General features: G+C 35.3%; 1 protein-coding gene across 1 annotated transcript in view; it reads left to right on the top strand.

Moving 5' to 3' along the window:
- Positions 1-12,459, top strand: part of EYA4 (EYA transcriptional coactivator and phosphatase 4) — a 160,120-nt gene that overhangs the window by 100,811 nt on the left and 46,850 nt on the right. The window contains exon 9 of the mRNA XM_036769391.1: positions 438-621. Within this exon, the coding sequence (XP_036625286.1) occupies positions 438-621 (184 nt within the window). The remainder of the gene's footprint in view (positions 1-437; positions 622-12,459) is intronic.

Raw genomic sequence — 12,459 nt, 5'->3', positions numbered from 1 at the left:
ATAGAACTGGAACTGCAGCATAGGTCTCCTTGCTAAACCTCCAGTGTCTAGCATGTTCCTTCTCTTTTAACCTCCTGCTCCTTTGAAGTCAGTGGAACCAAAAAAGAGTTTATTTGACTGCTGAGGATATCTCAGATACTACAGTGATATCCAGGAAATAGAAAAGAGAGGAAAGCCTTCAACATGAGGATCATCTATGGAAGATTTGTGGAAGGGTATGGAAAGGCATTGCCCCAACCAAGGTATTGAACAAATTATTATTTGTACCAGTATAGGAAGAACCCACATGGATAAGATTGCAGATTCACTGAAGTATGGCAGGATAGCTGACTTGATTAGGGTAATTCTGTGTCCTGTACTTCTTTGTGGTACATATAGAAGTTTGAACCCCAATCACAGCAGTATCTTCAATTAATGCATTTCAATTATTGTTTCAGGATTATCCATCCTATACAGCCTTTGGCCAAAACCAATATGCACAGTATTATTCAGCATCAACATATGGAGCATATATGACTTCAAATAATACAGCTGATGGCACATCTTCATCCTCATCGACCTATCAGTTGCAGGAATCTCTTCCTGGACTGACTAATCAACCAGGTACAGATCTCCATTCAGGTGAAATACTTTAATATTTTGGTTGTATATACTAAAAGTGTGGGAAATATTTCAAAATGATGACTGAGATCATTCAAACGGCTACCCTCATGGTATATAAGGTCAGATGTCATGCTTATTTTGATATTTTAAGAGAATTTTTCATTTTGTTGAGCAACAATTGAAAGAGATTGAAATCATAGAAGTGACAGTATAACTATGAGTGTAAGTTTTTCCAAAAGGAATGGACCTTTCAGCAAATCATTCGGAGTCATAGCTAGAGATGTTGTTGTCTAGAGCAAGTGGCTGAGTGCACATCCTTAACTGAGGAAAGGTTAGGATACTTCCCAACTGGGGAAAGCAAGCCAGAAACTAGGAAAAAGCATACTCCAGACCATGATCTTATATCTTAGTATTTTAGGAAATTATTTTTGTTAGCTCGGTCTAAGCTTTGTTCTGTTTATGCTATGGAAGAATGTAGGTGCTTCTACCTTTTTAATTTGGTACATGGAGGAATCCTGGTTGCTTTGCCCTGATTATGGCTCTGAGTAATACAGTTTATCATGTAAACAACTTTGATGGTCTAGCATGCAATGTTGTTTTCAGAGAATGTGACTAATAATAACTTCATGCTTATTGGGTTGTAAATTTCAGTCATATATTTGGGGCACCCATTATTCTAGCTATTAGCTATTTCCTATATTCTAGAACTTTATATTACTAGTAGAGAGTCATTGCCTCTCTATGTTTGATCAGTGCATATGTCTTTGATACCAGTTTAGAAAAATCATGTGTATACTTTAGCTCTAGGTTTTTTCCTGTAGTATTTTAATGAAACATTATTTGTTGCTATATACATATTTGAAATAGTATGTACAAATAAATAAAATGTGAAAAGGGTTTATTAAACATTTTCAATATGTTTAAGAAGGATCTAAATCATATCTGCTTCCTCTCCCTATGAGTCTTTTCATAGACTAGCCACTTTATATTCTACTAAAGGCTCAGGCACGTTATTGAGAATGCATATTATATCAGTCTCTGGTCTTCTGCCAGAGTAGGAACAGGGTATAAAAGATTTTGAGTCTGAATCTTACCCCAGGAACCAGTTCATCATATCATGGGAGGAGAACCAGGGTGAAAATTGCCTAGGAAGGAGCAGAGCAGGAATGCTTATAAAATCCAAGCTATAGTCTTCAAAGGGAAATCTGTTTGTAAAAGTTTGGGAAAGGAATAGAGATTAAATGTATAAAGAAAGGAGTAAATCATGGGAATTAGCTAATTAAGTAAGTAAAATTCTAAAAAAAAATAGAAATTCAGTGAGGCAAGATAAGTTTTATGTCGCTGGCAAACTGTAAATGATACTTAAATACTCATAGTGTTTTCTAAAATTTTCACATGTTTCAGGTATTATATAGTTTAATACACTCATAGTATTAAACCCCTACCTATATCATTGCAAAGAAATAATTGAGAAAGGAGGACAGGGTTGTTTTGGTATATTTTTAAAGACCAGCTCTCTGATTGTAGATAGATAGATAGATAGATAGATAGATAGATAGATAGATAGATAGATAGATGTATATATGTGTGTGTATTTAATATGTGTATATATATATATGTATGTATGTATGTATGTGGCTAATATACATGAATATAAGCAATTATTCTTTCCCCATTGCCATCCCTGTTATTGGAATTGCCTTCTAACTAGGCTCTGCTGTCCAATAGGATTATTCTACTCACCAACTTAGTAGCTAAAAAAATAAATGTTTTCTTAATTATTGTATTCAGAACCTGCATGGAAAAATGAATAGTTGAGCAGACAAGAGGAAATAGGACTGAATGCTAAGTGCCCCTCCTGGGTTCAAAAAATCAGTTTGACAAGGAATGATGACTAGACAACAGCTTCTGGAGGAAAAAAAAAAAGATCTGGAATCTTTTTGAACCACAATCTCAACATAATTAAATAATGTGACATGATGGCCAAAAACCCTAGTGCTATCTTAAGCTGCATTAAGAGAGGCATTGTGTCCAAAAGAGAGAAAATTATAGTCTGCTGATATTCAGTCCCAGTCAGACCAGATCTGCAATATGGTGCCCATGTTTGGTCAGTACAAAGTAAGAACATAGATAGACTGGAGAATGTCCAAAAGAGTGTGGCCAAGTTGGTAAGAAGGTGGGGTGCCATGCTGTGTAAGGATGAATTGAAGGACTTGAAGATGAGAACATTTATTGGGCACTTGAGATTAGGTTTGTTTTGCTTGAATCAGTAGTAATAACATATTTTTTAGTAATGGGGGGGTGATAAGTGAGAGTAATAAGTGGAAGACTCCAGTTCAGTGTTAAGAAAAACTGTTATTATGATCATTGTGATCATTACTATTGCTGGGGGATCTAATTTGAGAAAATAGTTTTTTTTCTTCAATTATAGCATAATTGCAAAAAACTTATTGTCCTGATATACTTTAAAAAGGTAAGCTTCTGTTAAGGAAACAGTGATTAATTTTCAGATTAACATTTGGTTTATATTAATCAACAGTGGCAATCAGTTCAATGTTTTGAATACATATTTATGTACATATATATAATACACACATACACATTCATATGTGTGTACTCAGAAAAATATATGTATATGTATACATGTATGTATTCATGTCTATGAGTAAATATTAATATGTGTATACATAGATGTATAAATGCATAGGTAAGCTGTTCAGTGCTATAGCACTATCTTTCATGAGAATTTTAGTAAAGAATTTATTTACTTGGAAATTTAAAAAATAATGTCTTTGGGTTACCATTGTTTACTGATGCTCAGTAGCATGGCTAATATGATTTTGAAATTTAAAGACTCATTACTGCCTGTTTTGATTTTAAAATAAAGTTTATATATATATATATTTTTTTTTCTTATCCCACTAACAATCACTTTTTTAAAAAATTCTCTTTTCTTTGAGAAACTGTGACTTTATTCCACCAAAGATATTTTAAGTTTGGTCTTACTTAATGAGATAATGCTATATCAAAAAAATAAACAAATTTTGCACCATGAATTTTTTTCCTTGACTGAAATTGGAATTTGGTGTATAGAGTTGAGAGAAACCAAACTGCTTCCCCTTTAATACATGTGCATATGTCACAGTAAAAGATGAAAAGAAGGGACTACATCTACATTTGTTTTAAAAAATACTACTGACTTTTGCCATCTTTAAAATAGAAACATACCTTTTGTTCAAGAAAAGACAGCTGGCAATTCTGATGTCAAGATTATCCTAATGAAATAAAGTCGGATATAAGTACCTAGAATGTACAAGGTGCAGTTATTAGTTACAGTACTGATTAAAGGATAATTATGCAATCATGTACTGTGTTGGTTTAAGAATAAGCCTAGGGCAATTGGTAATGGCTAAAAGTAGATGGAAATTGTAAATAGCATTCAGTTATTTATTTTAGCTATTAGGCAGTCTTTATGAAAGACTTAAGGAAATTGGACTGCAGTAATTAATAGCAGACCTTTTAATTCATTATCTTTATAAGGATTTTTGGCTGCCATTAACATGAAATTTATAGTTATTTGAGATTATATTTTCTAAGACGAAGATTAAAATGTTAAGAAAAGCTAGAGAGTGTGCTTTCCTAAGTTCCATAGTATCAAATATACTTTTAAAATCTTTGAAATTAGCACAATTTGTAATTTGGAAAAATTTTGCTTTTCACCTGTGGACCTCAATGCACTTTACAACACATTAGCTAATTAAACTTCACAAGTATGCCAGGAGAAGTAAGTGATACAGTGAGATTACCTCACCCTTTGCTGAAATGAAGCCAGCCTCTTGGGCAGGAACATAGCACTGTTAAAGAGCCCCATGGTATCTTACTTTAGGACTATAATGGGGGAAGAGCACTGAATCTAACTGAAATACATGATGATTTTGAGAGGATGGACCCCATTACTATTCTCCATCAATGAAGGTGATAATTCTAAAACCCCAAGCAATTTTAATTTCCACCTGTTCCCACAGAGTATGTAAATGTGACTTGTAATTACTTGAATTGGAATTTGGCACAGGCATTGGAATGAACAACTTTCACCTTGTTTGATTGAAAAAAAAAAAGTGTCACCAAATGTTTAATGACTAGTTGAGCTCAAATTCCAGGCTTTACTCTCTTATGCAATGACATGACGGAACCTCCAGCAGGTCCAAGGAGCTAGTGTAATTCCACTTGGGTTAGCTTCCATAAGAGACTATCTATAATACATGCCCATTCTAGGATATGCTTGCCTACTTCTAGGGTATTCCTTGGTCTCATTGTCATAGAAACTGGACAAGATTTCCAATTTGTTTGGGCTGCCATTTCAATGAAGAATTAATCAGAGGGAGATTTATCTGCTTTCTTTTTCACAGGATAGATCTCCTAGTGTTGTTGTGGTTGTGGTTTAGAACATTCATAACTTTCTTAGATCTGCTGTCCTTTCATTTCTGTCCACCATGAGTTCCATCTATCAATGTGATGGTCATAAGATACCAGAGACCCCTGGCTCATTGAAATTCCACCCACCATTTACAATTAGTAAATATTGGGTCATCAGTAAATCTTGAAGTCTTTGCTACTGCTCAGGTATTGGCTGGTTCTTCTAGCAACCACCTTCTTCCTCTTTCTGTTCAATATGTCTGACTTCATGGCTTTGGTTTGGTGTAGATTTTCTCTTCAGCTGATTCCTCAGTCAGGAAGTTTCCAGGAGTCTATTGAACCTCCCTCATTGTAGTGATCATCTTACACACCTCCAGAAATGATTATCTACTTCTGCCTCTTTTAATGTTCTAGGAACAAGGCTATGATGATCTTAGGGACATCAAAGACATTTGATTACAAAGACTATAATGTCTGATCTTGGGGCATTTTACCTCAAGGATATTTTCAACTAAACCTTTTAACTAGCAGCATTTAATTTGAATGAATATTTGTATTTGTATTGAAAAACAGCATTTGATTTATAATGTGCAATAATTTTGTAAAAGTCAGCATAATAAGACATCCTATGCTATGGTCTAAAGCAGGGCTATCCAACTTTAGGTTTTTATTGAAACAATAGACAATATATTTTGATTTGCTATTTTAATGAGAGCCTGCAGTAGCTCGGCTTGGCTTCCTTTACTAAAGCATTTATGTAAATTTCTATGCTTGTAGGCAGGCTGCATAAATCCCACTGTGGGCCACTTGGGGCCTGCTGGCCCCATTTTGGACAGCCCTGGTCTAAAGGCATCACAGTGGATAGAGTCCCAAGCTAAGAGTCAGGAAGGCCTGAGTACAAGTGCAGCTGATGATCTAGAATTATGGGTACATGTCTTCATTTCTCAGTGCAGTGATGTAGGTGACTAAAACCACAAAGATAACATGATTTACAGACTAGTTGCTGAACTGTATTAGTAGAAGTTACCATTCTATTTCTTCATATGTGAAATTACACATCTCTCTCATGACAATCTCTCCCCATGACAGCAAAAAACAAGCAGACATATTTAAGATCAGTAATCCATGAAAAAAGGAAGAGACTTTTAGATTACCTTTTCTTTTTTGATACAAATCTCTGTGAATTGGAAACTCAAACTCATTTGTAATTTAAAGTCTTAGAATGTTGCCTGTGGCAGTATGGATTTAAATGACTTCCCCATAGTCACATAAATTGATCTATTCACTATGACACATTGCTTTTTTGTTAAATGAACAATTGTAAGGAGGGAAGGTGAAATGCTATGTATTGCAATATTCAAGGTCTAATTAATTTACTGGTCATTTTTTTTTTTGGAGGGAGGAAGGTAGGGCAATTGGGGTTAAAAGACTTGCCTAAGGTCACACAGCTAGTAAGTGTGTCGAGTGTCTGAGGCCGGATTTGAACTCAGGTCCTCCTGATTCCAGGGCCAATTTGCTGGTTATTCTTACACTGGTTCATAAATGGCAAAAAACAAAAAAAACAAAACCTTGCACACTAAAAGCTAGTGTGTACATAGTTGTTTGCATGTTGTCTTCCCCATTAGACCATAAGCCCCGCAAGGACAGTGACTATGTTTTGCTATTCTGTCTATGCTCAGTGTTTACAGTGCCTGACAAATGTTGTTGTTCAGTTGTTTTTTTCAGTGGTGTCCATGACCCCATGGTTTTCTTGGCAAAGATACTTGGAGGGGTTTACCATTTCCTTCTCCAGTTCAATTTACAGATGGGGAAACTGAGGCAAGCAGGGTTAACTGACTTACCCAGAGTTGCACAGTAAATATCTCAAGACAGATTTGAACAAGAATGATTCATCATGAACAAGTCAAGTCAATCGAACAATAAATACTTATTAAACACTTAATGTGCCAGACACTGATCTGTCTTGGGGATACAACAAAAGTCAGAAAATCCCTACCCTCAAGGGGATTACATTTGTTAACCTGCCCTGTAAAGTGGTTTCACAGCTTTGGTTCTAGGTAGCAAGTAGTGTTTAAAAAAAAAACTGATTTTACTAGTTTTCATGATGCTATTACAGCAGTCAGAATGTTTGCTCCTGGGGAAAAAAAAGGTTCATACAGTCAAGCAATGTGTTAGAAATAAAAAATAATTTTTCCGCCCATATGGGTACAGAGAGAGGTTTTTTGTTTGTTTGTTTGTTTCCTATGTATTTTTAAACAAATGTTCTGTGGAAAAGACCATGAAATTTCAAAATATTTTCAACTACAGCCCCTTTACAATCTTTGTATGTGTGTTGAAAAGGTACTGGAGAAAATGAATGATGATTTCTCCATTGTACTAGTAGTTATCTAGAACTTGGAAAGAACTTAATTGCTACTACCTCCCACTTAAATTGTCTTTTTGCTATTATTTTTTTTAATTTTCCTCAGTTGACTATTTTTAAATATATCATATGACAATTCCACTAACAAAATACCTGAAAAAATAAATCTTTAGGAAAAAAGGTCAAAGGGGTTAAGTGTACTAGCTTCTGGTTTGTTTGGAGTGTATAGTTCTTTGACATGTAAGCTAATTACTCCAAAGTCACAATAGTTCATAGTTTGGAGAAGCAGATAAATAGAGATGGTTTCTGCAAGATTTAAGAGTAAAGTAAATGGATATGGACAAATCGATATCTCACTTTAAAAGGAATTAAAAGATAGTGATTAATATAATTAACATAATAATAATCACTACTACTTAAGATGCCAAAAAAAGTTTACCTATGGCTAGAAAACTGACCTCTCTGATTTTTTTTTCTTTTATGTGAATTGAATTTGATTAAACTTTGACTTTTAATTTAAATAACTACATGAAAGTCACTTTTCAGATAAGTGTTTTTTTATTTTATGACTGTTATGTCATTTAATTTCATAACTGCTTATCTGTCTTAGCAATTATTTTCAGTTCTGTTTCATAATAGAGTGGATAAAATTTTCCCATGGAAAAATTATATGATGGAATTGAAATAATGTATTTTGTTAACTAAGGAAATGTTGCATTTAACTCATGGTAAAAAATAATTTAAATCTTTTACCAAAACTTTTAAATCTTAAGATATGCTAGAAGTGAATATTATAAAAATAAATATTTCCTTATATAATTTTTCAGGATAAAGGTTTGTAATAGAAGCACAGAGACCCCACTCTGCCTCATGCAGTTTAAATTAATTTTGAGGAGAATATTATACCAAGGAAATATGAAGTAGACAGTACTCCCCAGGATAAAATGTCATGTCATAATGACTTTTCCCAAATGGCAAAACCAAGTGGGACTCAAAGGCATTCTTCATACCTAGGCAATAGCATAACATTTGTCTTTTGATGTTTTTCCACCCCCTTTTTGATACCCTTTTTTATTTCATCATCCCTTTCACCCCCACTGGTGCCTTTATATTTTATTTTTGATTCATTGGCTTCCTTCTTGTTCCCATAGAATCCCAATTCACTTTCTACCTTCCAAGCAGTTCATCACAGTTAGCCCCATTAGTTCTCATCTTACTAAAAGTTATAATCAATGTGTCCCTGTTCCATATAGTCCTGCCACTTGATTGGCTAGGTAATCTGACCAACTGATTTGTGATGTGCTATTAAGTCATCATGTCACCTTACTCTGACAGTTGGATTTTAACTGGGGTCCAGTTCTCTTATAGCAGCGTGATGTTGGTGTCTTAGATATGGTCTTATGGACTCAATAGTCCAATTTCTTACAGATATAGCTAATTTTCATGTCTTTCTTATCAATTTTCCTTTTTATAAAAAATATAACTCTTTGTTAAAATAGCTAAATATCAATATTAGCTATGTCATTAACCACAAATCACAAAATACCATAATCAAAGCAATACTCAAACAAACACCAAGACATATTTTTCTCCATTTCTCATTGATCTTTAATGCATAAATTGTGGTTTACAGTCATTCAATAAATCAACAGTTGTTAAGTGTGTATTATGTGTAATGCATTGGAGATGAGTCAAAGATAAATAGAGAAGGAAGGAAACGTGCATTTATCAACCACCTACCATATGCCAGGCACTATGCTTAGAACTTTACAAATATGATCTCATTTGATCCTCACGACAGCCCTGGTGGGGTAAGTGCTATTACTATCCCTATTTTACAGATGGGGATAGCACACAGATGTTGTGACTTGCCCAGTGTCACACAGCTAATAAGTCTCCGAGGCTGGATTTGATCTCAGGTCTTACTGACTCCGGGCCCAGTTCTATCTACTACACCACATATTGACCTCTATACCTCTATGACATAGAAAGGGAATTGGACTTGGAAACAGGAGACTTGGTTAACTATTCACTATCTGTCTTCTAAATGAAGAAGTTGAAGTAAATAACCTTTAAAGATTCTTGCTGTTCTAGATTCTGTGTGTTGTAGGCATGGCACTCACTCCCAGACCCACTTAGTTCAGATTCTATGTTGGAATGAATTAAGGCATGCAGAAGTGACTGAATGTTTAACAAAGGAAGAGGTTTACTTTGCACTAACACACCAAGAATATGCAGAAAGGATACAATGACACTCTGAAGGCATCCCCTTTCATCTCTGTCTGGGAATGTTTCTGGTCAGTAGGTCATCAGGATACAGAGACTGTCTTAGTCTCTGGCACCCACCAAGTCTGAGAGGCCCAAAGTACACATTAGCTGGGCCCTTTTATGCATCCCAAGGAACCCAAGGCCTTCAGGAAAGCTGAGAATGAAGGAACTTGGGTTTATCCTATTATATAATGATTATGTTTTTCTAAGATTTAGAATCTATGTGATAAATGTAGAAACCTTTGTTAACATAATACTTCTGTAGAAAACATATAGATGAACAATGGAGACTTTCCCTCTGTTTTCAGTGCCCTTAAATTGAAATAGTTGGTGGCCTTCCACTATACATAGCCCTAACTGCCCTTCTTCTGCATGCCTCTATTTCCTTCATTGTGAATCCTCCTTTCTCTCCACATGCTTCTCTACCTCTCTGTGTGCCTGCCCTTCACTGACTAGAAATGATCCATCAATGATTGTTTTGCTTCATTAAGATGTACTAATGAAAAGTTCCAAATTCATTTTGTGTTATAAAATAAAAATGGAGAAAAAGCATCTTTGGTGAGAATGACAGGTGACTCTTCATTGTCAGTTGCAAGTCTTCTAATGATTATATATCTACTCCCTTTTAAAAGTAGGATCTATCATACAGTAGCCAAGGATTCCTCATGTGTATCAGCATTGAGTTCCATGTAAAGCCATTTTCTGAAAAATGAATTTTCATCTAAATTGCAGGTGACTAAAATGTTGCTAGGTAAAATACTTATTTCATAATTGAAACAAACTAAAAAAATTCTACTGCTTCTATCATTTTAGAATATTAATTCTTGTAACAACAATGTGGCTAGCAGCTATTGTGGCTGTGTAAAACCAACAATAATAGCACACAGGAAGGGCTGCCAGCACAGATTCTTTGATCTGCTTTTCTAAGGAAAGCAACTTTAAGGGGTTAACAATTTCAGTTTAATTAAACATAAATATATCATTCACTTAGTTCAGGGAGAAAAATCAGCCCCCTGAACTTCAGGGCAAATACAAACAGAAATTACAAGCATACAATATAAAAAGATAAGCATTTCTGTCTAACCAAATCATGATACATAGTTACCAGAGAAGCACCAACATCTGGGTTACAAAGCCAGGGAGAGGGGACTGATTCAATGGCTTGCCCAGAGTCTTGGCACTCTTTCAATGAGTGTACTCCCAAAACAAACCACCAACCTTAGATCTTATATAGGGGTCTCAGGGCCCTGGGGCGCTTGATTACCTCAGTGCTGAGAAGCACTCAAAAAAAAGTACAGTGAAAAGTCCCTTTTTGCTTGCCATTACATTTGAAAGGCAAGACTCATCAAAGATACTTGATTACCTCAGCATTCCAAAACAGAAGACAACAAAAAAGTACTGTCCTGAATACCATTATGGTTCTAATCAATGTAAAAGCTCACTTTTGTGTACTGGCATATTTTGCATTCTGTCTTTTCTCTATATGCCTTTATTACATACTGTCCCTCATGCTTGGAATAGTCTTATCCTCACCTCTGCCCCTTGGAACTCCCGGCTCCCTTTAAGATTCAGTTCAAGCACGCCTTTCTAAAAGAGGCCGTTCCCCATTCATTCCATCATTCCTTCCCCATCTCTCCCCCTCCTGCAATTACTTTGTACTTATTTTCAATATATTTCGTATTTATTTATCTCCACCATGCCATTTCTCTTATTCACCCTAACCTCCTTGAATGATTTTTCAGTTGTGTCCAACTCTTGATGACCCCATTTGGGGTTTTCTTGGCAAAGATATAGCAGTGGTTTGCCATTTCCTTCTCCAGCTCATTTTTACAGATGAGGAAACTGAGGTAAGCAGAGTTAAGTGTCTTGCCCAGTGTCACACATCTAGTAAGTATCTGAGGGCAGATTTTAATTCAGGAAGATGAGTCTTCCTAACTTTAGAGCCAATACTCTATCCACAGCACCACTTAGCTGCCCAAACCTCCTTGATAGCAGGGATTATTTCATTTTTTTCCTCTGTGTCCACGGCACCTGGCACAGTGCTTGTTGAATTGTCTTTGGCAATCTCTTCTACAACACTAGTAGGACAAAGTATAGTGAACACAGTGAAATTCAAAGGGACAAAAAGAAGTCATGTTTGAATACTGTAGGTTATGAAAAATACACAATCATGCTTGGGTCCATGGACATGTCATTAATCAAAAACCTTTGCTAAAATTTTCCACTTTTTTCCTACCAAGAAAGATTTTCCCCTCTCCTAGGTCCCATTGCACAAAATTCAAAGTAAAAGTAAGTGTAGGAAGTATTTTGACAGCATTTAGTGGAATCATAATAGTTTCAGCAATGGATTCTGTTCCAGAAATGTCTGTGGCTCACAGAAATATTTTGGCTAAAAATTATATGGTTGATGCACAAGAACGCTCCCATATTAAGTGTGTTGAAAGAAAACAAAATAACACTGATGGCATGTTTACTTGTGTCAACAAAGAAAATAAAATTTTCTAGCACCTTAAAGTCTATAAGATTAACTTTTATTCATAAGAATGTGAGAATTTCTGCTATCCCTTGTAATTCAGCTTTCTGAGCTGGCATATCTCCACATTAGAAGGCAAAAAGATGTAAGGCTTAAAGGAAATCAGGCAGTGGGCCTAAAATGCATTTGATATCTTGGGCTGCACTCCTTCTGTCTATTAGATTGTGTGAGGTTTACATAGGAATCTGTATTTGTGGGAAAATTCAGAATACATTTTACAGCATGAAATCACATGTGAATGTAGCAGGACAGAGTAAGTCTACTATGAGAGATGAGG

This window comes from Trichosurus vulpecula, chromosome 7 (assembly GCF_011100635.1).
Source record: "Trichosurus vulpecula isolate mTriVul1 chromosome 7, mTriVul1.pri, whole genome shotgun sequence".
Lineage (NCBI taxonomy): Eukaryota > Metazoa > Chordata > Mammalia > Diprotodontia > Phalangeridae > Trichosurus > Trichosurus vulpecula.
Note: the sequence above shows the minus strand (reverse complement) of the source record. Positions and strands in the feature narration are given on the sequence as shown.